Below are 27,363 nucleotides of genomic sequence, written 5' to 3' on the forward strand. Positions count from 1 at the left end.
AACCACAGTTTTCTTAGTTGCTGACATGCCAGTGATGTGCTGACAGCAGAACTGGTAGAATATGCAGGGTGCCTTCCTCTCCCCATGTCTCTGGTATCTCCCCTCAGCACTATGTGCCCACGCTTTACTCTCATAGCAAAGCAGGAAACCTTGCCTTGAGGGTCCCCACCCCACCCATGGTGGTTTGGTGTCCTGGGAGCCTGCTCCTGTAAACTATTCCACTTTCCATCACTGCAGCTTCACACAAAGCTCAAGTCCTGGTCTGGAAGAGACAACTTGTAGAGAGCCACATCAGTGGTGACTACAAAGACAGCTTTCTTAAGTGGTCCATCTTTTGAAGGATACATATTTGTATAAAGTTAAAAAAATACAGGAGAAAAATAGGCAAGACAAAAATGCCATTAGCTCATTCCAACTAACACTGAACTTTTCACAAGACCGTTAGGGAGCTGTTAACACCAAGTAATAAATAGCTTGTAACAGTGCTCTCTTTTGAAATGTTCCAGTGTTTAACCACAACAGTGGCTGCATTGCTCCCTTAAGCCGATCTGGTCTCAAACTGCACAGCAGAAGTAGCTGTAAGCAAAAAAACCCTGAATACATGCTGTAAGAGCTCAGCTTATGTTTTGTCACACATGTTGACATTTGAAAGGCTGATGATGACGTAGGTTAGAATTTCAGTTTCATTAAGAGTGTTAAGAAAGTCTAAATAACTGGGAATTTCAAAAACTCTATTATTTTATTTGAATTAGAGGTATGTTTCGGGTTTATCTATACACTTTGAGACTCAAAAGACTGCTCAGGAAGCTTTCATATTTGAGACAAATGAAAACAAATAAGCAAATCAAACTTTAAGCAAGAGTTGTGTGTGTTTCCTAGCACAAGCAGGCTAAATTATTAGAATACAACAAATTATATAAAATACACTAACATTATCTTCATTTAAGAAGGGCACAAGCAGGGGTAACTGGACCCACAGGTAACCAAGGGCCACGTGAGTATCTGTCCAGTTTTCTGAAGTCTAAGGAGACATTAGATGGTATCCTGTGCTGTTGTCAGTGAATGAAACTGTTCTGTTTGCCTGCATCAAAACGGGGCTTGTTTGATGCTGCCAAGTAAGCTCTGGAGAACAACTGGATGCACTTTTCATCCTCCATCTGTCTCATGGAGGAGAAAAGCCTTCCTTGGTAACAGACAGTTCAAACAATGGGAAACCCTATATTCAATAAATGAGGTGAGGCTTTTACAAAATACAGAGCACTAATATGATACTTCAACTGGAGAAAGTGGCACTCAAATTCAGCTAACTCAAGATTGCAAAAGGTGTCTTGGTACACACTGCACTGAGAGCATGCATACATACATATTTAGAGGCAGAATTCCCACAGTACATCCAGCACCAGCAGTTCATATAGATTTGATCTATATAATACCAGACAAAAATTGATGAAAATAATAGAGTTTTATTTTCATTAATTTAACACATCTGTCACTACTTTTTCTTAAGAATGGATTTCCTTATTTAGCATGTCTCTACATAAAAACTACTATAATTCCTATTCTCCCTGTTTTAACATCAATCATTCTTTTAAAATTTTTTTCTCTCATAGCACTAGTCTCAGCAGTGTTCAGTCTGACTTTCTCATGGCTTTTTCCCCCAGAATTTATTTCAATTTTACATGTCAGAAAAATTTTCAAATCCCTGACACCATGAGATTAAGATCAAAAACTGACGATAATTCCCACCAACCCCTTTTTATTTTATTATTTTTAAGAAAAGCATTGCCTTCTCTTTTTTAACATACTTCCTTTTTCAGATCAACACTGAAGTTAGATGAGAACTTCAACCTTTATCACCTTTAGGAACTAACTCACTCCACTTTTCTAAAGCAGCTATTGTTCTCTGTTTCATCAAGAAACTGAGAAGAAAGCTTGAGCTGCTCTCCAAGTGGCATATAGCGTACTTACAAGGAGCTCTTCACTTTTCATGCAGTTCATTCCATTAGAGAAGGTTTTGAATTTTAAAGCAGGACCTCATGTGTAATTTAAACAAACTGCCAGTTACATCAACCTTACTTTTTCTGTTGTATTTTCAGCTTCAAAATGTCCCATGCAGTTCTACTTGAGCCATAGGTGCAGTATCAATTACTGGCTGTAAGTGACCCTGCGCTGGCATTCATTTTGTTGCTATCAACAATCCCTTGAACGTTCCAGATTTTTGGCTGACAACATCACCTACCGCTTTGTTGTTACTGCGGAAAGTTGCCATAGAGACAAAAGAACAGCTGAATAGCAATCTAAATGCTCAAGAAATGGTTATTCTTTAGTAATAGGATGCTACTTGCCAGTACAGAGTCTCAGGTTCTAATGGAATTTATTTCCAACAGTAATTTTTCAGCCAAAGCCTTGCTCAAAATAAAAATAAAAAAAAAAAGGCAAAGACAAAAGAGCCTTGTGTTTCCTCCTGCCCACTGTGCTCCTTCTGCTGCTAATGAAGAGGAAAAGGAGACTGTCTCCCTGCTGTGGCACAAGAGTTAAACACAGCAGACGTTGACTCCAGTCCCATACCCTGAAGGATAAAACAGTCACTGCACAAAGACCCTTACCTTACTCTCTCTTCTTATGTCTCAAAATGTGAGGCAGTAAAGAAGCTTCATGCTTCATCTTCCTCAACAAACAAAGTGCTTCACCACCTCACACAAAGTGCTGCTTCATCCATAGAAACACACCACAACCTAGGAAAAAAATCAAGGATTCCCTCCTTGAATTTTCTCCTCTAGCCATACAGATCTGCTTTCTCTCCAGTACAACCCTTCCGGCTCAGACTAAACAGCTGAATCCCACTGCTCTCTGCTCATAATCCATTAACTCATATTACAGTATAACTTGCAACTGATGGGAATTGAGGGCACTCAGCCCTGGGATACTTGGCACCTTTCAGATTCCAGTCCTAGGTTTTGAAATCCTTCCATCTCACCACAGCTCCTGCTCCTAAGTGGACAGAATGCATGGGATCAGACTAAGTATTACCTTTTTCATCTTAAAGTCCTGGTGCTGAGGAGTCAGACAATTTCTAAAGATAATTATAAGCAGCAGATTATCCCTAGTTTGGTACAAACAAAATGTAATAAATCAGAACCTTGTGCCATCCCACAGACAGAGCAAGCAGCTGTCAGGAACAGCTGAAAGAATATTTTCCCGTCCACGAACCTTCGCCTCACCCTCAACTTGACACCGCTGCCCTGCTCCCAACACCGTAGTGGCAGCCTGAACACAAAACCTATTCCCAGGGGCTGCTGCCTGATCCTCCCCCAGGAGCAGGAGCAGCTTTAGCCCCTCAATTTCCTGCCCCACGAGCAGATCCTGACTTGTCTGTTTCCGCAAGGTGCAGGATAATAGTCAGGAGGAATATTCTAGCAAGACAAGTTGTAGGGGCTAATGCAGAAGAGGAGGAAAACTGAGATACAAGTGATTCTTCCTCCTCCTCACCAGGCCTCCCTGCTGAAAGATTCCTGCATGCCCTTTCCCAGTCACTGAATTTTCTCACCTCCCTACCTCTGCCTCCAACAGCCCTGACATCCCACTTGAGGCTCCTTTCACCTCTGCCGTGGCCTCTTGTGAACCCTCAGCTTTCAACAACCTGGCCTCTGTGCCAAAATACATTTTGTTGACACTTCAGAAAGAGCACTTCACACTGACAATCATGAGCTTTTGCCCACATTGGACAAAATTTGCTCTTACTAAGAAGCCTTGAATTGACTTTGGAGCTCACACAGGAACAAAAATATTAATGTTAATATATGAAAGGGCAGGCAGGCTCTAACAGTGGAGGTCTGTTCCTCCAGCTTGGGAGTTTCCAGCTGAGTGAGAACATTCTAAAGATAAACTGAAATTAGACACACAGATTGATTATAGTTTCACAAATTCTCTGATCTACAGCAAAGGTGCTTAATGTGGAAATAAAATCCTTAAAAGTCACTACTTTTTGTTCTTTTGAGCAAGTGATTTTCTATCAGTTGAGGGAGAAGAAGATACAATTTGGCATCTCAGACATCTCATCTAGTGATGATGGCTAAGGGCTGTGATGCAAACAATCACAACGATAAACAGAAGGAGTGGGAATACAAAAGTAACTTGATCAAAAAGAGGGCAAGACCATATTTTAAGTAATCTCCTTGCCCACTCTCAGGAGTTTCGTTAGTCCAGCCTCAGCTTTGCCTCAGCAGATCCTGCTCTGGGCTTGCTCAATCACACAGACTGCACAGCTTAGGCAAATCACCTGGGCAGACACCCAGCAAAACAAGAGCTGGTTTCAAAAAGAGAAAGTGTTCTCCTCTGATGGAGGAGAGGCAGCAGCCCAAAAGGATGCCCAAAAACAGCACACAACAAACCTGCTGGAAGAGCATCCATCAGGGGCAGCAGGAGGCTGAGACCTGGGCACCACCACACCCGTACAGCAGCAACTGCAGGATTCTGAGTTGGAGCCAACTCAGCCCCAGCTACAGACAGAAAAATGCAGTCAGGCACAACACTGCTGACAGATTGGCAAGTCCAATTCTACACCTCTCTGAAAGGGAAAGCTGACAGGAAAAGACAAATCTTAATATTAATAATAATCGCAGAATTAACTAGGTTGGAAAAGACATTTGAGATCGTTAAGTCCAACCCATGACCAAATACCACTTTGTCAACTACACCACAGCACTGAGTGCCACATACTGTGTTTTCATAAACACCTCCAGGGAAGATGAGTCCACCACCTCCCATGGTGATGACAATAATAATAATAAACCACAATGACATTTCTGATCCTTGTGCCCCCACAGTCAAGACTGAATGGAAGGGAAAGAAGTCCACACACCGTGAAATGAGGTAAACACAAAGGAAAAAGGAAACAAGCTGAACAGCAGCCTCAGACAGTCCCAGTGGTATTTTTATCAAACATATTTGAAATCCCTCTTACCTTGGGAGCAAAAAAAAATCTTACCCTAAAACATAATTTGAAGAAATGTGTGATGGGACAGGAAATAAAAGATTTCAGTTTAAAGGGTTATATGGAAAGACTATTTTATAGGGGAAAGACTTTTAGAAAATAATTTTGAATGAAAAAAATTCCAGATGGAACTCAAAACAAAGCAAGACACTGATAACGTCAAGGACAGGTTGTATTTGAAGATTAACATACATTCATAACATATGAAGCATAATGAAAGGGTGTGTATTTAAACCTTAGTAGCTACTCACACAGAATTGTTGTGAGGTACACTGCACTAGCATCTATGTGACACATAGCTTAATTTATTTAAGGAAACCTGAGAAAAAACCAGACATACAACTTCTTCAGACAAAGTGTGAATCTTTCCTTCACATGATGGAAATTATTATAAACTCTTGATTTGCAGTGCTAGCAGTCTGCCTAGTATTTCAGCTCCTGTATTTCTGTTTTTAAATACCTTAAATAAAGAACAGTATCTGGATCAACCGGGGGTGAAGGAGTAGGGCTCTCAGACTACCTAAGTGCAGAGAGAGAACTGCATTTAAGACAAACAGTAAACAGAGGACAAATACTTAAAGTTTTAAAAGGTATTAAATCAAATCACGAAAACAAAGAATGATGCAGAAACTGGCAAATACACCCACAGATCATGCAGGAACTTCTAGCAATAACCATAATAAAGCAGAGATTTAACTGCTGTATTAGGTAAGAAGTTCCTTGCTGCAGTAGTCTGTGAAAAGGTGACTTCCTTGTGTGAAGGCACAGGTGTGGGAAGCAGAAGAGAAGCTGCTGTGCTGCCCAGGGACAAGGGGCCCAGGCAGAGCATGGAAGAGCTGCCACAGCCACCATAAAATAGCCTTGAAATAGCTCAAATTAATAAACCTTGCTGCCCTTCTACAAAGTAATTTTTCATCTTTTTGATCTTTGGTGTGAACAACCATTCCAGATGCAATTTAACTGTGCATTTTCTCAGAGGTCAGTAGCAGATACATCATTATTTATGTTCGTATTTCCTTAGGGAATTAATAATTAGGGTATCATGGTTTTAAAATTCTGATGAAAGGCCTTTAAATTCTCCCTAGATTAGTATTCATAATTGACAGTATTACATAACTTTTAAGTACTGAATGACTCACAATTGGATACAAAATACTGACTTTGTAGAAACTTTGTTATGCTTCTTAATATTTCTTACACTTTCTTTTCTCTAAGGGTCTAGGATTTCAATCCCTGATGTTTGGATTTACAAAAGCAATTCCTCTCTTTCAAGTAGAAGCATTTCCTTTGTTTAATTTTAAAAAGCAAGACAGCACAGAGATCCTCATTTTTGTTGGACTTGCATAAGCACATCTCAAAGTACTTCTCAGGCAGCTGTAACAGGATTTTCCAAATCTTACAACTCCAACTAGGAGCAAAATAAATCCATAGGTTTGAAGACTCAGAATGTTAAATGTATGTGGATGAATCTTTCCTATTTAGACCAAGTATTAGAAAGTTTGAATGTGTGTTCTGTGGTTAGTTTTTCTGTAATCAACTCACCCTCCCAGTTCACAAAAGCTGCTTATTCCCGTTAACTCAAAATGCTATTCAGATCCTGGAATCTTTGGAACACTAAGTCTATCACTAGCTCTTAAATATCACACCACAGCATAGTAAGTCTTTACTTTTAATTTAGTTGGAATCCTATAGAAAGAAAGTTATTTACTTGTTTTTGCTTGCTTGTTTGTTCTGCTATTATTGAGCTGTAATAGGATCCCATCCCTTTCATTATTTGATACTATGTCTCAATGGCCAAACTCTAACAGGGACTCAGAAAGTAAAATGATAGTGCTCTTAATGTCCCACCAGGAGACTGCTGAAACAGTAAAGTGATACTATCTCCAGCTGCTGGAACTAAACATTTGGCTGAAAGACCTCTCATGTAATGAAACGTGTTTCAAAGCACCAGATATGCACAGACCATGCCACTAAAAGCAGCTCCAAGGCTGCTGCACGCAAAGAACAGCAACACCCAAATGGCAAATACCCAGTGTCACCTTTATGACCCTGGTGACCAGGACACAACCAGTCACTATCTTCACTACAGGGAAAGCACTGTTCAAAAGGTATCTGTGAATTGACTTGAAATCGACAATTTTTAAATAAATATTTTAATGAGGTTATTAAGACTGTTCAGTTCAACCAGAGAACACCATTCCTACCTCTAACAGCAAGATTAATTTAAAAGGAAATTACTATCTGAACCCCTCATTGCACCACAAATGTTTGAGGCATAAATACTGTAAGCAAAGAGTGTCCCTTAGTTTGATACACCATGGTTATAATTAGGAATGACGAGATGGAAGAAATGAATGGCATTTCAAAAGCTTAATATTGGGAAAACCAATATCCAAAGCAATCTATTCAATAAAGCAAAAGGAAAGTGACCCACGGGAGAGGCAGGAAAACCTTATAGCTTAGGTCTTTTAAAGGAAGACCAGAAAGTGATGAAATTAGTGAGTTCAGCCTGTTTTCATGAGTTTCAATATCAGCTTCGCTTGTATTTCAACTGTATGTTTAATATTAAAACTTATAAATTGTATTTTAAATGTGATAATTACCATAATTTTAAAATTTAAAGAGCACAGAGACACAGTGTAATTATGTAGTCTCTAACACTGCTCATCTTGAAGTATATCCCTTACTATTGAATATGCTCAGTGAAAAAGTGGTTAATTTTGTTCTACAGCTAGAGTTCTACTTAACCAGAAATGTACATCACTCCCCATGGACTCCTTCACACTCAAAATGCAAAACTAAAATGAAAATACCCCCTCCAACCCCCCCTTTTAAGAATTTACTTATCTTCCATTTAAACTGGACAAAGACCAGATTTTGTGGATTGCTAATCCTATTTCTATTCTCACACATGCTCTTGTCCATTAGATTAATTCCAGATCTAATGTCCATTAGATTAATAACCTCAGAGGAATCACATGAGTAAAGAACAAACAGTGAGCAAGCCAGCCATGACACCTTGAGCTGAAGCACAAACTCTGTGAGAGTGTGACCTGCAGCACATTAAGCGGCTGATGGGCAGTGGAGATGGTGACCAGCCTTTTGTTTTAGAACACGCCAGAAATACAACATACTGCTTCCTCATTCCACTGCAGCAAGCAGCAAAGCTTCCAACAAAACCAGCATTATGAGATAACAATTTAAAGGACAACAGTCACAGGGAACCTTCTAAAACTTGATCATTCAGCTTCATAGCTCAGCAGATATCATAAGATATAAAAAGAATGGGAAAGAGAGGTGGACACCCTACTCCCACACCTCCCAGTATTTCCTATGTCTTTTACTGGCTGAACTCTTTCATTTCAATCACACAAACAAAAAAACCCACTTAAAAAAAGCCAAGGAATGTAGACAAAAATGTGTATTTCCACATCCCTTTTTAAAAGTAATCACTGGATGTTGCTTTATAAATATATAGCACTTTTAAAAAGAAAAGCTGACTTATGTGACAGCCACTTGCTGTAACTACTGCATTCTGCCCTTTAGTTTCATGAAGGCCTCCTAAACACGTGGCAGCAAGAACTACTTTCCCAATAACCCTGTAGGGCTGTACTCCTAAGTAATCTTAAGCAACATAAAAGTAACTTATGTCTCCAAAGTCTGCAATACTTACAATCCTATTTTTAAATGTATATATTATATAAAAGGATATACTATAATTTAGTTTATTTACAACAATGAACAAAGCGCAATTTAAATTGAACACAACTATAGGATTATATGACAAATTTAGCATTTTTGGGGTGAGTGTTTTGCTTTGGGATTTTACTAATATCAGCCTATTTTCAATCAATCAAAATAGGCTGTTTTACAGGCTTAGAACACCATTCCAAGCTGTTAAGAAATGTGGTGGGTTTGTGTAATGTGGTGAAAGGAATGAATGAGTTGAACAAGAAACACAGGTAACCAGGAGAAAGATATGGGAAGACAAACTTGGGCATTCTTTTGCATTGGACACGTCTTCACATTTAACAGTGCAATTGTTATATTGTTGTACAGTGACAAAGGAGAAGAGTTCAAAAAGCAGTTTTCTTTCATCCATTCGGAAAGCTCTGTCTTTCCTCAGTTTCCCCATACAAATCTAGAAAGAACACTCTGGTTCTGTAGTCATCAACTTCATTTTAGCACAAATCCAGCATCACCAAGGGCATACATTTTAGTTACTGAATAAATACCTGCTAAAAGCAGAGGAAAAATTAAAATCTCTTCAGAAGTAGTAGCTTAGCTAAACATGAAGCTCTCTCTTTTTATAAGATTACCACACAAGCACAGCCATACAAAGAAGGTGCTAAAAAAGAAAGCAATGCAAATGAATTTCTGCGTGGACATGAAGATCCAGGATGGCCAGCAGGTGGGCTTTGAAAACAGCATTCAGGAAGTACTCTGTGTTAACCATGGTGAGATCTGGTGAGATGCTTCATCACTTGGGGATAACTGCACTTATCACTGTCATACCAGTTTCCGTCTCTTCAAGTGAAGGAATCTGCTTTAACAGGGAACACTGAACATTGGTTTGGATTCATGCCTGAATGATGTATAAAGTTCTTTGTGGTACACTACCCTTTGAAACATGGAAGACAATTTTCTCTTTGGTAATAACTGTTAATGAAATTACCTAATAAAACAGAGGTTTCAACCACAAAGACTACAAAAATCAAATCTAGTTTCATAGTACAAGCTGAACTTTACTATCTGGTTCGTATTACTACAACAGGAAACACATTTAACTAAGTTTGCACATTACTTTTTATTGCAAGGCCACATTTTTCAGTAACCTATGTCAGTCTCTTAGTTTAAATTGCCTAGTTCAAATTTCTGTTCTTGCTTTAAACTTCAAGTCACTTCTGAGAACAGTGATTATAAGTAACTTAAGTGCATATAAGCTTAAAGAAATTAAAACTGATAGAGATAAGATTATCTGATGCTGTCCACTGCAATGGATTCTTAAAATTTTGAGGGAATTTTTCATATTTTCACTAACTGTTGGTACATGAAAGAACTTGCTAAGCCTGTCCACCTAATCATTGGTTTATTGATGTACCTTCTGAAGTGCTGAAAATCATCTTTCCCTATCCTCACCTTTGCCTCAGAGAGATTTCAGAAACCTCCCGGAAACTCTGACCAGCCCCTGAAAGGACTTCTAAAGCAGATGCCAGTTTTTCTAAAGCCAGCACCTTCACATACCTGGTCCCTCCAACCACTGCAGCAGTGAAAAACAGCACTGGGGTAAGAGAGCAAAATGTCCGCTCTCAAACACAAAAAACTGAGCTCAGCCCTAATACCCCAGTTGCCTCTTCTCATTCCAAAGGACAGTTTTTTCCAGGGGTTTAAGGAGAGGAAGGCTTTTCTGTAAACCATTCTCTGTAGGTAGCCCATGTGACTAGCAATTCCTAACCACTGAACTTAGGGAAAAACACTATTTTTCTGACTTCTTGCAGGAAGGATAATGAAAAGAGGTAAAAAGACATGTTTAGCTTCCTCTTGCAGGTTCCTGGATTCAGCAACTTTTTGCTTGAATTGAAAATTGCCAACTTTTATTGTGAGGCAATAATATTAGGCTTGTAAATCAGAGAACAACAAGAAATAAAAGTATCCTGTCCCCTGTCCTTGTCCCTTTCTGGTGTGCACTGAGGTCACTGCATTATTGCACTTTTACCTTCCCTCCCACAGTGAGGACAAAATTCTCCCTAAAGGCACACAGAGCAAACAAATAAACATGACAACAAAGAATTACAGAAATATGTAAGTTAATTATACATAAAGAAACTCCTTTTTTTTTTTTTCTGCAAAGCAAGCTATATCAGGATCAGATTTTTCTTTAACTAATCTTCACTAGAGTCTCAGCAAAATACTACCAAAAGACCTGATCAAAATCCCACAAATTAAAGCAGGAGAACACTGTTTCAAATACAACATACTAAAAAACAATCCCTTGTTTTAATTGCACCACTCCAAACCAATGGGCAACGAAGTTCTGCAGAATTCAAGCCAAACCCATCCCCAACCAAACAGGTCTAGCTAAAAGCAAGTTGTTGTTCAGATAGATCCTACCTTCTTTTACCAGTTAAACAAACATTCATAGGAGAGAGTGCTGCTTGTCTCCATGTTCTTTACTCTATTGATTGTTGTGTAAATATTAGGCTTCCTGCTTGTGGAGAAACTACTGCAAAGTTTCTTTCAGTTCTGTTTGCACATTTCAAACTTGTGCATGTTTTAGAACAAGGAAGTTTATGTAATGCTCCTGAGAAGGTGCAGCACATCATGGCTCATTTTAATTCAGGTATGAATACATGACACAGATGAATTCACAAAACACTCCTTTCATCTGAAATTTAAGCAGTAACCCTTTTTTCCCTGAAGGTTTAAGCAGCTTTAAGTGATGAAATGATTAGATTTTCCTATTTCTTTAAAGCAGTACTGGATTGAAACAGCTTTGGATGAATCTTTCCTGAATTTATTCAAATATGAATACACCATCAACCATAAGAATATTTGAGTAAGTCATCCAAAAGATGTCAATGTTCTCTACAGCCATAGAATAGAATATTAAACTTTGTTCAAAGCATTTCAGTATTACAGAACATAAAAACATCTTTTCCCCAAAGGCCAAATTTTCAAGTACTGAAGAAACCCAAATATTCCTCTGCAAAATCAAGAAATCTGTACACACATCTGGAATATTCATCTATCTAAACACAAACCTCTGACATAAATTTTATTTGCACACTGTTCACTACCAGTGCTGCATTACTGAAATTCTTGCTTACCTAAAAGGCCAGTTTCATCTTTCCTTTCTAAATTACTGTCTTTAGAAGACATCATTGGGAAAGTGACAGCAGACTACTTCTGTGCACATGGATTATCCTTTACTCAGACACCTCCCACAAGTTCAGAGCACTGTTCAAAACCCCCATTCCAGGACCTTTCTGACCCCCACTTACTGTCTCTTGTCCTTGTGACTCAGTTCTGCTCCCTGCTTCCTTGAAAACAGGATCAAGATAGTCACTGGTGCCAGTACAGGTCAGGTGTTTTCCCCCCATCTGCCAGCATTTGTAGTGCTCAGCTCTTACCAAAATTCATTTTATTTAGTGCACAAGTTTCCAAGTTTTATTTGGTTTCCCTTCCCAACAGATTCTATCTCTCAGTGTAACAGAGCTGCATGTTCTGCATAAAGCAGTTTTGATGCGTTAAAACTAGAACTTTTTAGGTTAGTTGAGTTTGGTTTGTTTGGGAGTTTGTTGTTGGGGTTTTCTTTTGTTTTGTTGGTTTTATTGCGTTTTTTTTTATAGAATAGACAGAATTTTCTCCTTTGCTTTAATCCCAGTCCAACTGTCCCTAAAGGCTTGACACCATTTTTCTCTCTCTTGACACTCTCACTTTTCTCTCTCAGCTGGCAAACCATTTTTGGGCTTGCCACCAGCTAACCAAAGCTGCAGACGGACAATGCCTGGCCAGCATGGACTGTCCACTGCCTATGCACTGTCTCCCAGGAGACAGGAGCAGCCCATGATTTTTGGGCTGTCTGCATGGCTTGCAGAGTGGCCCATTCTGTGGGCTCTCAGATAAGCTATGTTGGGAAGCCAAAGATAAATGTGAATCTAGACATCACTGACTGTGATAATGGTAGCACAGGTGTCTTGGTATGAAAAGACAAGTGTCTGCTAAGGAAGGCAGGAGCCACCCTTGAAATGGAAAAATGTAAAACCCCCCCCTACTGAATTATTATAATTTTGAAATCAAGGGGCTCTAAGACAAAGATGTGGGAATAGGAATAACAGTTCTTTACTAGGAAAGTTAAAATACAAATGCAGTAGTACAAAAAAACCCCACTGACAGAGTCACAATACAACCTGACACCCTGTTGGTCAGGATGTTGGTAGCAGTCTGATTAAATGGTGGCTGGCTGCAGTCCTCCTGAAGGGACAGGTGTGGTTCTGTTATAACAGTGAACCTGTAAAAGGGTGTAGTTTTCCTCTGAAGGTCCAGTGGTGGTGTAGTTGGGTCTGGTCCTCTGGGAATCCAGTGGAGAAAGGCTGCCTGTGATGTTCCAAATCTCAGATTTTATCCAGGTAGGAATGCTTGGCTCCTCCCCCTGGGTGGAGCATCTCCCAATGGGATGATGTAATTTTATCAGTCCTGCAGTGAGACTCAATGGCCCACTAACAGAAGAGACCCCCCTGGAGTTACGAGGGATAGGTCATGGAAGAGATAAAGAACACTGCCCCACCTGGTTTTAACAGTTGGTAATAGAACACTTACTTTTGGTTACATCTTGCACTGTAACCCAAGACAACAGGGAAACACTGTCTGGTGATGTTTAACAAAGCACCTTGAGGCTGAATGGAAGTTGTGGATTGCTCCAATTTCAGACAGAATTAACACGTTTCTAAATAGAGATTTCTGAAATCAAGTGAATGAACAACAGGAACAACCAAGTCACTGGATTCCTCTCAGGCTTCTCTGTTAAATCTGCTGCAACATGTACATCTGTGCAACACATCAAATTAGTATTGTGACTGTATCTGAACATGCAAAATGACAGGGAAGCAAAGGTCTACAATAACCAGAAAGCAATTCCCTACAATAAAGAATCCAGCACCCAAGGCATAAAACTATGATTCTCAAACATAGAAACAATGCCACAGACACATATATGGAGAGAAGGAGGACAAGGGATAAATGCTATTAACAGTCCCGAAGCACATACAAACATTTAACTTAATTTGCTGAAATCTCATCAACTCAACCAGACTAAGCTAAATTCTGCACTAATCTTAAATTCTTCCTCACAAAAGCACCTCTCCAGGCTGTTTCTTGTCTTTAGAAAGTTAAATAAGGTGACAGTAACAAAAAATTACGGTAAATAATCACACATGAGCTTAAGTAAGAAAAAGAGAGAAATATTATGTAGTAGTTTTTAAAGCAATGGAATGCTATAAGATGTAATTTTGTCATTTACTACATACCAAGGTTAATCATACTTACACAGAATAAAAATTTAAACATTCAAATCACAGAAAATAAGCATTCAAGGTTGTATGAAAAAAAAATTTAAAGGTGTTTTCTACAAGCTAATCATCTACCTATAATCAGGACTTTGAGGATAGAAAAGAGCATTTACATTTTTGACCTAACAAGGCATTCTAAGAGGAACCTTTTGAATGCATCATGCACATTTTAAAACGTCAATTAAGCAATATTGTATAATCTGCAACACATTAAAAATTTAGAAACCTAATAATTTCAAGTTGTTCTTGAAAAGACACATGAAGGCATTCCCTATTTCAAATGCTACTACTATTTGTGCTTATTAAAACTAGCATATAAATATATAAAATAGTCAACAGATTTCAGCAGCCTAATGATAAAAGAGAATTAAAGACATGCAATAAGTAAGCATTAGTTTTTTTACAGTGAACCATCAGTAGGCTCAAAAATAAGAAACATTTATTTTCATATTTAAGAAATACATTCTTCCAATGGACTTACTAACAAAAATTTTCATTTAGAGCCTTCCTTCAGAAAATGTCACGATTACCATCTAAACGGGCAAAAAAAGTTCAAATGCTAATTTTGGCATTTGTATTTCTTTGACGCAGTTTACACAAAGATAAAAAGTATTTTAAAAAATAGATCACAGTCACCCACAGTGCTAAGATTTCCAAATCTGACTACTCAGTTTCTAAACTGCAGCAAATGAATACAGCTTTCACTAATGGATTGCTATTAAAAATAAATCAGCTAAACATTTCTCCTTCCATACAGCTGGAGCAAGCATACAGCACTCTATTATGCAGCTGCTTGAAAGACAGATTTCAGCCTCCACATGGAATTACTTACCCAGAAGCATGTTTCTCTTCTGCAGTTAGTTCAGCAGAATAGAAAGTTCTGCACAACAGAGATAGAAAAAGAAATGCTCTCGCAAGCTCCTTTTGACTTGGTGCAAGCCTTGAGTAGGGTTTGAACTTGTGCTGCTGAGAAATATGTCTTGCTCCACAAAGCTGCTGGGACACTTTCCTTCACTCCCATTGGTGAATGATACCTCTTCAGGCTATGCACAACTGATGCAGACAGGCGGCAGCTGGTGCCACCTTAATTTAAGGTAACAAAACCATAAAAAAAGAGAAAGTAGTCCCTTCTGTAAATCTTTTAATGCTAATGTATTTTAGTATATCTGTCCTGCAATTGCTTTTAAACTAGTTGCCTGTCTTTCAGGAAAAGAAAAACTCCTTACAGAACTAATACAGTGTGTCAAGGAAAATCTGTATGGGAGGCAAGTTTTGCAAAAGTAAATGTTCGTTCTTTCCATAATGTTTAATTTCATTACAGCTGGATTTGTTTGCTCTGATACAAAAGACTTCTTTTTAAGAAATACAAAGGGAGCTGTTTTGGAACTTTTCATTCAGCTCAAAAGTTACCTACAAGACCAAATTGGACAAACAATAAAAACATTCAGAATGCTGCTGCTACCATGACAAGTACCTACTGTCCAATAAAACTGACCACAGACTATTTGCCCAAAATTAAAATTACCCTTTGCTACGAAGAGAAAAAATGTCCCTCTTCATATTATACAGGCAAAAGGCACACAGTCTCAAATCTGGGACTCAAACCATAAACTTCAAAGAGGAGCCTGTCTAATCTGCAGCTCCTCACTTTAGGATGTGCTGTGTCAGTACACCTCAGCACAGAACTTCTGACTCCTCAAAATAATTTTTTCAAGCACACCCTAGTAAGAATTCTTGACAGAGTTTTATTAAAAATAATAATAATAAAAAAAATAAATAAAGAGAGATAGAGAAGACATCCAATATCATTAGGAGCAGATTTTTACCTGATGCAGTTTGTAGCTACATCAGATAATTCCTCACAGAGAACTAAAGATTATGGAAGACGTCTTGTATGTAATCCTTCTACTCAAATGCTTTTTGTTAAATATATAAAGATTTACTTAATCTTCTCATTTGTTTTTTACAAAAGGAATAAGAAAAGAGGTAAAAGATGACTTTAAAAACTAAACTTCTTGGAAGAAATTTCCATGTCTCTCAAAATACTGGACAGAATTTATGTGGCAAGATTAAATTTGTACCCAGCCCTGAATAAAGTATATTGTTCCAGTGAAAAAACTCTTCACTAGTATGTGACTGTTGGTTACTCAAAACAGCCCATATGAAAATTTAGCTTGATCTTATTTTATTCTACAACCTCCTACTCCTCCCTTCCACTAGAGGGGGATTACTTTAATAATTACCTGCTAACATGAGTTGGCAGCCATTATATAATTTTTTTACATGTCCTGAAATATTTGGTACTCTTGTTAAAAAAGTCTTAAAAAACAGAAAAATTAAAAACAAAAAAGAAAAAGAAAGAAAAATAAAAAAAGGGTTGTAGGCATTGCTAGCAGTGGAAAAAAGGAATCAGCTTTGACATAAAAAGGCACATAAAAATCAAACCAAATTAAAAATAAACCTCTGTGATTTTTAAGCAAATCTTGGAAGACGTGACTCATTCTCGTTGCACACTTGGGATTGGCAACACCAAACTTCTGTGAAATTTTATGTGGGTTTTATATAGACTCTGATGACTTTACAAGATGACCAGTATTCTCAATAAATACTCTCTTTTCTCATGTTGATAATATTATTAATAATTGCATTCTGTGATGACTGAAGAATTTATTTTATTTTTTTTTTTAAATTTCACTGTTAACTTCAGAAGTATCTTACACATTGCATAAGCACATGGTAGGTTTATGCATTACAGCAAGACAAAATAGCAGAGCCTGTAACTCCCCTGAACTGGAGGCATAGCTCCCCCACTTGCTCAATGACTGGAGGGTCTCTTTTTTTTTTGGCAGTTTGACAGTTCCTTGCCAAAACCATTACAATGCACTAGTTTTAACCATTTATCTAGTTGAACATGCTGCAGCTCCATTCTATTTCCCTTTTAACAGCATGGAACACCCTGTTTGACAGAAGACCAGACCTTGGTTTCAGAGGAAGGTCTTAGGAGACACTGATCTCAGATTTCATGTGTCAGCCTGCCCTCTAGCTCACATCTAACATGGGATCTCCAACAACAACCCATCACAGTTGTAACTACACTTCTCTCTTCCTCTCCCTTTAAACAATGCTAACTCCCATCCTGTCAACTAACAGCCACTGTCCCAAGATTTTGGAGATGCCCTGACTTTCTTTTGTCTGAGAAGGCCTCTTCAGGGATCCATAACAGCACAGAAGGCCTCCCCACACTATGAGCATGATGGACTCTGGGTATTGAGGGCATGCAAAGCACTTGTGCAAGCACAACAGAGGTGCTGGGGGTGAGCAGGAAAGCAGAATGACAGCAATTCCTTTTGGAACAGCAGTCTAAGGCAGTCATGAAGCTACTGCATTATAGATGCAGAAGTCACAAGGGTGAGGATAGGTGGCTGGAAGAGAAAAAGGAGAAAAGTGGAACACAGAAGTGAAAGGTGTAGGGGGAAGGCTTAAAGACAGTGCAAGAAGAATGCAATGAAAGGGCAAATGTTATTATACCAGAAGGAGAGATTAAAAGAAAGCAAAAATATCAGGATGAAAGCAAAAGAGGCAAAGAACAATAGTAAATTAAACAAAAAAAGAGTGCATTTTTGTTTCCAAAAAGCTATGAGGTGCTGACCTTCCAGAACACAGTGGTACAACGTTCACAGCAAGCGTCACACCCACACCACACATCTGAGCAAGGGGAAGAGAGAGAGAGCACAAAAGTGTGTACATTAGAACCACAGAGCTACAAGAAAGGAAAGGCCTCCGGGAAGAGGTTATCTGAGGGCAAATGCGCTCAGGTGTCATTCACAAGCAGCTCCTACAGTCAAAGAAAGAAAAGCTGACACTGAACAGCTCAACTGCTAAGATGCTCAGGTGGTGGCTTTTTTTTTTTTTTTTTTAAACCGAAGTTCATACTTTAAATTCTTTCCCCTGTATTTTCTCTCTTTTATGTGAGGCTGGAGAAGTGACATTTTTAGCACCTTTAATAGGCTACTTATCTCAGTATAACATACAAAAGTCACCCAGAATCCAAAAACAACTCCACAAAACATGTTGTTTTCACTTAGATTCTATGCCCATGCTCTCTCCCTGTGCTGCTTTGATACAGGCAATTCTCCTTAGCAGACTGGAATACAACATGCTTGTATTTTTGCTGATTGGAAACTTGGAGAATTGTACTGTCAGGATGTGACTCAAGAGAAATGGACAGTCTATGTAGATGTGCTATATTTTCAGATTGAGCACTAAAAAAAATCATCTTTCCAAGAAAGATTTACCAGTTTGGACTTCTGTAAAGCTTAGTGCCAAACTGCAATAGCATTCTGCTATCAAATTCATAAAAGGCTTCTCTGCATAGCCATGCTTGGATCCTTTAAGGTTTTGTCCTTTGCTTTTCACACACAAGTCTTTAGGCTTGCTGTTCCTGTTCTCAAGGTTTTCTCTTCAGCGCACAGTATACTAATCACATACAGAATTGTTACAGCAAATTTTCACTAAAGCGCAGTCCAGAAAAAAAATGGGCAATGTCTGGTAATAATATTAAAGTTGAGAGAAAAAAAAACCAACTTAGTTGCTAAGGCTTGACCTTATTGTACTACCCATCATGATTCTTAATTCTCAGCTTTGTTCACCAAATATTTTCACACATGTTCCCAGCAGAAAAATGTTATGATCTCAGAACGAATTTCATTAATATTTCAATGAATTTATAATCTGTGGAATATCATCCGAATGAACTAGAAACACCCTCCAGAGACACTGATTTAAACTAATGACTGGTATGTAAAAGAAAGGACCTTTATTCAACAAAAAACAACTACCCCCCCCCTCCCCTTCTTGGAATAAAGGATCAGTAATCCAAATTTTATTAAGCACAGGTAATGCCAAATAACCCATACTTAGCTTCTCACGTTCAAAGCAGGGCTCAAAGCAAAGGTGGAGTAACTTTGTCAGGAGAATACCAATGCCCTGTCAAACACAATGGGAAATTTCCTGGCCACGCTTGACTAGTATTTTAATACACTGCACTTAATACAATCCCCAAGAATCATCCCAGTCTGAGGAAGGAAAACAGAAGTTAGAGGTGAGGTAAACAACCTGATCCTACTGTAGAGACGCTCAGAACAGGCAAAAGACATGGTCAAGCACATGTTCCCTTTCACAGTAGATAAATTTCACAAGACATGACAAACTACCAGAGCTTTCCAGAAAGAGAACAGAAAAGTATTGAGTTAAAGGAGTTCAATTATTGTCCTCTAAGTCTTTTTCCCTCACCAAGTTAATGACAGTAAATTGTGGTACAGACAAATTCAAAGCAGAGGCAAGCAACTGTATTCTTCTGAACTCTTACACCTTAACCTCCACCAAGGCATCTGCACATCCAGTCGTATATGTATTACAGCTTTTCCTTTGCCTGACACCCAGCCCTCACTAAGTTTGGCCTGAGGACAATTCAGAAAGCAATATTTAACTCTGCCCCAGATTATGCATTAGGCAGGTGTCTCATGGCAAGAATCTTCTTGAAATACACATGAAAGGACTATCAAAACCTACCAGCTCATGCTGGTATCTTGTGCTTTTACTTACATGAAGCAAATTATGTTTCTACTTCACACAGATGCATCAAACTTACACACATGTATTCACGAGTCTGTACACCCATTAAACTTAGCAGTATATTGCACACTAGATGAAATTATAAAACAGTACTCCTGTTCTGGTTCATGGTATTTAGAAAACAAAAATTACCTACAGCACATCCTCAAAGACGACATTTTAACTTCAAGTGCTCCTCCCAGGACACTGGTGAGGCGACAAATATAGTCCTTATTTTATGAAGCACAGAAGTATTTCAATATGTAACAACCAGATGTCACGTTGTTTAACACATGCACCTTTGTCAGGAATGATCAGGAATGGGGCAACCATAAGAACTTAATGTCGTTTTAATTCTTCCCCGAGCAGGAATCTTCACAGACAAATTCTTAAATCTTTCTCCAGCCTCAAGGACTGCAACAGGTTCTACAGGTATGCAGCCTTCAAAGTCCTAACAAATATCAAAGACGTGGCACTCCAGTTATAAATGCACAGTAAAATCTATTTTTGTTCAAGCCATTAATCACCATTGCTCCACCTCACTTGCTACTTTGATCTAAGAATTTATCATTAAAAGGTCTAGATGACAGCAAATGTTTTAGGATTCATCCCAGTAAGTAGTTACTTCACTGCAGTTGGAAAAGAGAGAACGATGAACTTATTTTCTGCTTTGGATCTTGTACTCCAAAGCACTAGAGAAGAATATATTTCCCATGCAGTGTATGAGGCACCTTTAACCCTTCCTCTTTATCATGAGCACAGAGAGTCTGAAAGACTCTTAACTTTCAGTTCTCAAACTCCACATTGCATATCTGTACAACCTGCATGCAAATTTAGAATTTAAAAAACTATTTATTTGGAAGTGGCAAAACTTTAGCAGTGATATATATTAATTCTTCAGTTTTTTCTTCCCAAGTTCATATTTATATATGTATATATGCTTGTCATAATGACAGAGAGTTCCTAAATAATGTGAATAGTAGGGAATCACAGAGGATAAATAGCTTAAAGCTAGCCTAAATAATATAAAAGAGCCCTGCTTATTTTTGTGTATTACAATAATGGTGAGAGGTGTCAAAATGACATCAAGATACACAATACCAAGAGCTCTCCATACACAAGTGAAGAAAGAATTCTTGATATAAATTATAGTTCAAGTAAGCAATACCAAAAAGAGACACAAGTGACAAGTACATTAACTTTTATGCAAAATGAATTAAAGCATCTGTAACTTTCCCAAAGTCAAAAAGAAAGTATGCAATATGTACTGTTTCATAATCACAAATCTCTTCTACTAAGCATGTTCTAGTCTGATCATTTTACTTAGTTCAGCCATCTTTACTGGAGCTGAAAAGCAGTTATTCACAACAGATAGATCCCAGTGGCATTACCCCTGAAATATATTTTTCTTTTAGAAAGTGATGACACACCATTAAAAAAACCCCAAACAAACAGAGCCCTCAAAGATTCACCAGTCCCATGCCATTTGCAAAGTACTTTGTCATGAGGAAGAGGCAACACTCATGCTCCAGAAATTCCCAAGTTCTGATGCAGAGAACTGCACACAGTCAGGCTGGGGAAGCTTTTGTCATTAAGCAAAAGCATAAACACTTTCAGAGAAAGAGGAGAAGGGAGCAGGGTACACAGATTCAGGTTGCTGGAAGAACTTTCAACAGCTTGGGCAGGGGAGCATATTGTAGAGTATGTTTCTACCAGTAAGAACAACTGTCCAATTTCCATGGAAATTATTTGACTTCACTATTGTGAATACCTTGAAAGATTGTCTTTATCTTGAAATCCACTCCTTTGGCACTGTAAATATGAAAATCCAATAATGGCCATGGGAGAGGTGTTATAATAATGTCCATGTGGATAATTTTTTTTTTTTTCATTGTCATCCTCTGTTGTTAAGGAATAACAGGCATTAGCAAGTGATCAAATGGAAGCAGAGTGGGTCACAAAAATGTTACATTAATGATAAGAAATGAGGAAGGCATTAGCACAAAAAGAAAAAAACAGATTCAAGAAAGCCTTCTGAGATATTATTTAGTTTGAAAATACATTCAAATCCCGTGAATGACTAAGAGCCTCAGGAATTATTGAAAAGACACACAAACCAAACAAACAAAACAAAATCTCCACCCCTGCAACAAACACACCAAACATATATTTTTTTTTTTTGCAAGAACTAATATACAAAAAGTTTGAACATAGGCAAAAAGTATCAAGACAGTTTTACTGAGAGATTGAAGGCTTAAGAAATAAGCAATGTATGTGTGCATACAATGTATATTGTAACATGAACTGACAGCTCAAACTGACTCCAAATTATCATCTGATTTTTTTGTAATGGAAAGTATAGCATCCTGATGCACAAATAAACAGAAAAAAAGAATAAACCATATAAAAAAAACACCATTCATGACTCATAGGCTCACTAATAAGGGATCTTACTGATACTTTAGAAAAGTCTTCTAATATTTCTTTCTGTTCAGATTTTAACTTACCTCTTCCCTCCTGAATAGACATTCTTGTTTAATGCGAGGGCCCAACTGAAAGTTTCATCAGGTGAAATCACTTCTGATAAAATGCAGGGCTGCAAGCCTGTACAGCCTAGTTCTAAGCCAGGTGTTTCAACTGGGAGCAGGTACTACACAGTATGACTCTGAGCATTTGTGTTCAGCCAGAGTCATAAAAGAAAGGCTGAGGAAAGTCTCCTGCCTTCAGGGGCTGAGTTGTTTAACTGGCACAATCCAAGAAACTTAATTTCTACCCATACTCTGCAAATGTGAAGTGAGATGTCTGTTCTTCTGTGGACTGTGTATTGGCTCCAATCTTCTCCCACACAGCCTCTTCAAGCTGGGGAGGAATTGCACATTTCACAAACTCCCTACCCTTCAATCCTTCCTCTGTCACTTTCTCTCAGTTTTCCTTTTCTTCATCTTTCCATCTCTTCTATACTTAAATTCACACTCCATTGTGTATAACTATGATCATATTGACCTCTCTTCCTTTTTTTTCTTCCTTTTCTTGCATACCAAATCCTTTTTCTTTCTGGTGATGCTTGAGTTAGCAGATGGGTATTTTTAGGTTTTTGGGGTTTTTTTCCCCCCCCTTTTTTATCCTCACCCCAGGATTGCACAATACCTCATCCTAGAGTCTGGGTTTCAGTATATCTGCAAAACATCAGATCAATGGCACTGACTTCAGAGCCAGCTGGAAAGAAAACACACTCTTGCATCAGCATAACTACGCTTCAGACCATGGGAAGGGAGAAAGCTGATGGAATGGAACCACACAGCACAAAAGAATTCATGCCAGGGCTATTTTGGACTCAGAAGATGCATGTGAGATGCTGACCAAGGGCTCTGCACTGGAAGGATTTTTTCTGTGGTCAGGCAGCTGGATTCGTGTAGTAGGACACAGTCTGCTATAGTAAATTTTTTCTGAAGCAGATGGATGTTGTTACTCAACAAAGAGACCAGCCTCTCAGAGCATGGTGACAAGTAGTAGCTCATTTTTATTTCAGCCGTAGGTGTGAAAGTCAATTAAACTGCTTAACTGACACAAGACATGGGGTTAATTTTTCTTGGCAGCCAGCCATCCTTTTTCACAAAGTCATGAAATTGTGTACATGGGTTTTGCAGAGATAGCACGTATTCAGACATATCAGAATTAGAAGTAGATTTACACTTGTTAAAATTCATCCCCAAAGGTTTGCAGATTCACAGTCGTTCAAATATTTCTGAGACTCTGTAAGTATATATATATATATCTACTATAAACACAAGCATATGCTCCCAAAGCTGCATATGAACAAGTGCAAGATGTACGGAAGCTTGGCTGAAAATTTCCAGGCATTGGATTCAAGAGAAACAACACACCCAAAATCCAGGAACAGTGCTGCAGCAGTGGCTTCACTGTCAAACCTCCACCTATGTCATTTCAATGGAAAATTCCATCAGTTTGCTCTGCAGCTTCCAAAGCTAACAGCTCTAAAAACATCACAGGAATTGTGTAAGTTATGTTACTACAGTTCAGAAATCACAGCAACATCTTAGAGCAGCTACCTCATCCTGAAACATTAACTCCGAATCCTGTTACAGTTTATAAGCATTCCACATAGGTTATATTTGCATTGTATACATCACATCCTCCCTTTCTCAATCTGGATAAAATACTAACCTTGAAATTTTAACCTCAAAGGTTAAAATACCTTGATACCTCAGCTGCCTTTCATCACATGCATTGGGTATGTGTTTCCTTCGGGGCATCTGAGATGTACCCATTTTATCCCTTTGGGACAGCATCCTCACACAGGACATCCTTTCTGTAACGGGGTACTCAGCTAATCCAAGTTCTCCAGAGACATTTAAAGCACTGATAGCATTAAGAAAGATCATTCCAGGCACCTGTTATGAATTTCAAAGCAACCTAATTTAATTAATCATAGAATGAAGCAATTTGGATTTGCTCAGTCAGATTGGCATGTATTTTCTCTGATTTTCTTGAAACAAGTTTGTTTGGACTTCCACAGATTCATAGCACTGCAGTCTGCCACCCTTTTGGCAAAGTACCAACATACTGCAATGCATGACAGGATGCAGATTTATTCCCATAAAAACATAACTGAGCTTGTAATTCTCATACAGAAAACAGATAAGAATCACATTATTTTTAATACAACAGACATGCATATGCATTTTAAAATTTATAAATACTATTCAAATTAGGTTATTTCAACATTATTATCATTAACTAAATAAAACTATTGAAGTGTAAAGCAATTTGACTAAGCCTTCCCTAATATGATGATTATTCCTGAGGGCTATTTCACTATTATCTGCCATTCAACCCAGTTTCCCAAAGCACTGATCCTCTGAAACTGCACAGAAGCCAAAAGAAACTGCAGATACTGTGTCCTTGGAAAACTAGGCCAGCTGTCTTTCTGCAATTCTTCAGCTTCACCTCAGTTTAAGTCTGAGGTACCCTAAAATCACAACCCAAACTCCCTTTAAAGGAATGGTACAGAAACACAGTTGCAATCATGCCTGCTTATACAGTACTAATTTAGGCTGCCCTGACAGGCAGGATTCCTCACAGAAATATAGGAAAAACCCATCAAAGTGAATGGGTCTTACATGTGCCCAACTTTAAAGTGACACCACAAGAGAGCAAGCCAGTTCACTGGGGAAGCTATGTGCATTGGCACACGATGAAACATGTAGAACAAACATCCAGGACCAAATGAACTAAACCAGCTCAGTGAGATGGACCCTGCAGTACAGCCAGTATCTCCCTTAGCCACAGAACATTTTGGCACCTAACAGCACTTAAATTTAAAGGAAAATTGAGACTACTTTGCCTTTTAAACATAGAAAGACCCTCTCCTTGAAAAAAGTCTTCTGGATAAGTGAACACATCAAGTCTCTACCAATGCATGAAATTATTCCCATTAATCCCTCACTTTGCATATGTATGTCTGGCATTTGTATGTATGTGCAAAAGAAGTGGCGGACATCACTCCAGTCTCTCAGAGCATGGTGACAAGTAGTAGCTCATTTTTATTTCAGCCTTAGGTGTGAAAGTCATACACATGCAGGTGAGTGTTTAATTTGGCATCTCAAATCCTTAAATACATGTTGTACATGAGAAAATAACTACTTTAGAAAGGAATATAGGTTTCACATAAAAGATAATCACAGAAAGGAAGAGCCTACATAATTAATTCAATGTCAAATCCTACAAGCCAAGAGCTTACATCCTTCAAGACCGATGTGAAGAATTCAGACCACCAAAGCATATTCTGTCTTTACTGGGTTAAGCTGCACAGGGAAGCCATTCTCAAATACACAACAAGAAAGATGGGAGTACCTCCTGAACCTAGAAAAGGACCCTCACAGAAAATTTCTGCCATCTTTGGAAATAAATTGAACCTTCTGCCAAGCAATTCTCTCCCATAACTGTAAATCAACATGTAAGATTGGCAGCAGCAGAACTGTGAATTATTCAGTAGTTCCACATTAGGAAATCGGCAAAAAGGTAACTCAGTATTTTGGTTTTGGACATCTCAGATGCCAGGCACACAAGTGCTCTTGTGTCTACCCCTCCCAAACAGTTCCTGGTAATTTGTTTCAGTCAGCATTGCTGGCTCATGACAAGAGAAAAACTGACTAATGAGACAAGTGTTCCTTACCAGAGCCAGATTTGGATGAAAAGTGAAACTTGAGATGCAATGAAGAGCCAGAGCGGCTTTGTCACAATCCTTCACATAACCTCCTATTTTCATACATGAAACAGAGTGACAAAGACCAGCACAGGAATACATCTTGCAACCTCACATCCACTAGTTGAGGAAGACAGATATCCTCACTTTTCCCTACAAAGGAGTGGACACAATCCATCTATAACAACTCACATATAAAGAACACAGAACAGAAACCACATCTGACATTACTGGCTGTGAATCCAAACACAGAGATTGCAAAACAGCTTAACAAACTCCGGTCATTTCAATCACTTTGGAATCTCAGTATGGAAAAACAGTATGTTTAATCTTAATTAAGATTAATCTTCAATCCTCAGTCCACAGGGGCTTTGTAAACAGAGACATGATCATACCAATCTACTCAGTGCTTGTCAAGCTACACCCACAGTACTGTGTACAGTTGTAGTCCCTACAAACCAAGAAAGATGTGCCCAGAGTGGAGAGCTCCAAAGAAGGCCCTTAACGGTGATCAAAGGTCTGGAGAACTTGCCCTATGAGGAAAGACTGAAGGAGTTGGAATTTTCTCCCTGGAAAAGAGAAGGCTTAAGTGGGAACTCATAACTGAATTTCATACTTAAATGACAGTCACAAAGAAGACGGAGGCTGTCTCCCCAGGAGGATCCACATGGAGATGACAAGGTGTACAAGGTGGGGGGTACACATGCTTCATCTTGACATGAGAAAAAATTACAATGAGATGAAAAATTCACTGCAACAACCTCCCCAGGACCATGATGGAATCCTCATTGCTGGAGGTTTCAATATGTGGACAAGCTGCTAGATAATCTCATCATGACTCCTCTTCCCAGAAAAGCTGGGACCAGATGGTCTTTTGAGATCCCTTCCAACCTGGACTGTTCTCTGATACTACAATTAACCAGTTTTGCAAGAATATGTTGTGATAAAGGTTTTAAGTATGCACATATAAGATGATGATACCAAAATGACATTAAAAAAATAAATCAATGTGTCACAAGAATGTTAAATTAACATAGCACAATTATATCAGAGAATTTAGCTCTTGTTCACTTCCTTTCAAAATAGACATGTGAAATTATGATTTTCACAACACTGCTTCTGCAGTGATTGTTGTTTAAGCAAGTTCCAGAACAAAGACACTATACATAGCACAGTCCATTAAAGATCAACAGTTTTATCTGGTAATGGATAGATCTACATATACAATTCTAGAGCATGAAAATAACATTAAGAAATTGCATTAAATATATTCATTAAACCAATCTACAAAGAAAAGTGGCCAGCTAGACTGCTAAAAAGCCACTCTTCAAAATCCCTGTAGACTATGTGAAATGAGTTTATTCTTTCTAGAGAATTCTGAGAGATGGAAAAGCCACTGTCCTTATTACTAAATTATCATCAACTCAAAATACTATGACTTCAAATATTCAAGGTATAAAAAT

The 27,363-nt window shown here is 38.4% G+C and overlaps 1 protein-coding gene across 7 annotated transcripts in view; it reads right to left on the reverse strand.

Moving 5' to 3' along the window:
* Positions 1–27,363, reverse strand: part of ZNF385B (zinc finger protein 385B) — a 152,670-nt gene that overhangs the window by 71,257 nt on the left and 54,050 nt on the right. Inside the window, exon 1 of one of the 7 annotated variants that reach the window (XM_088059140.1) lies at positions 14,894–14,971. The exons of 5 other annotated variants lie outside the window; for them this stretch is intronic. In XM_088059140.1, the coding sequence (XP_087915266.1) occupies positions 14,894–14,903 (10 nt within the window). In that variant the 5' untranslated portion in view covers positions 14,904–14,971. Of the gene's footprint in view, positions 1–2,606; positions 2,725–14,893; positions 14,972–27,363 lie in introns of those variants that run through there. One more of the 7 variants, XM_014249210.2, reaches the window with a different exon arrangement.

The sequence above is a fragment of the Pseudopodoces humilis genome, chromosome 8 (assembly GCF_049639895.1).
Source record: "Pseudopodoces humilis isolate 2021_Gansu_Grassland_sample_001 chromosome 8, ASM4963989v1, whole genome shotgun sequence".
NCBI lineage: Eukaryota > Metazoa > Chordata > Aves > Passeriformes > Paridae > Pseudopodoces > Pseudopodoces humilis.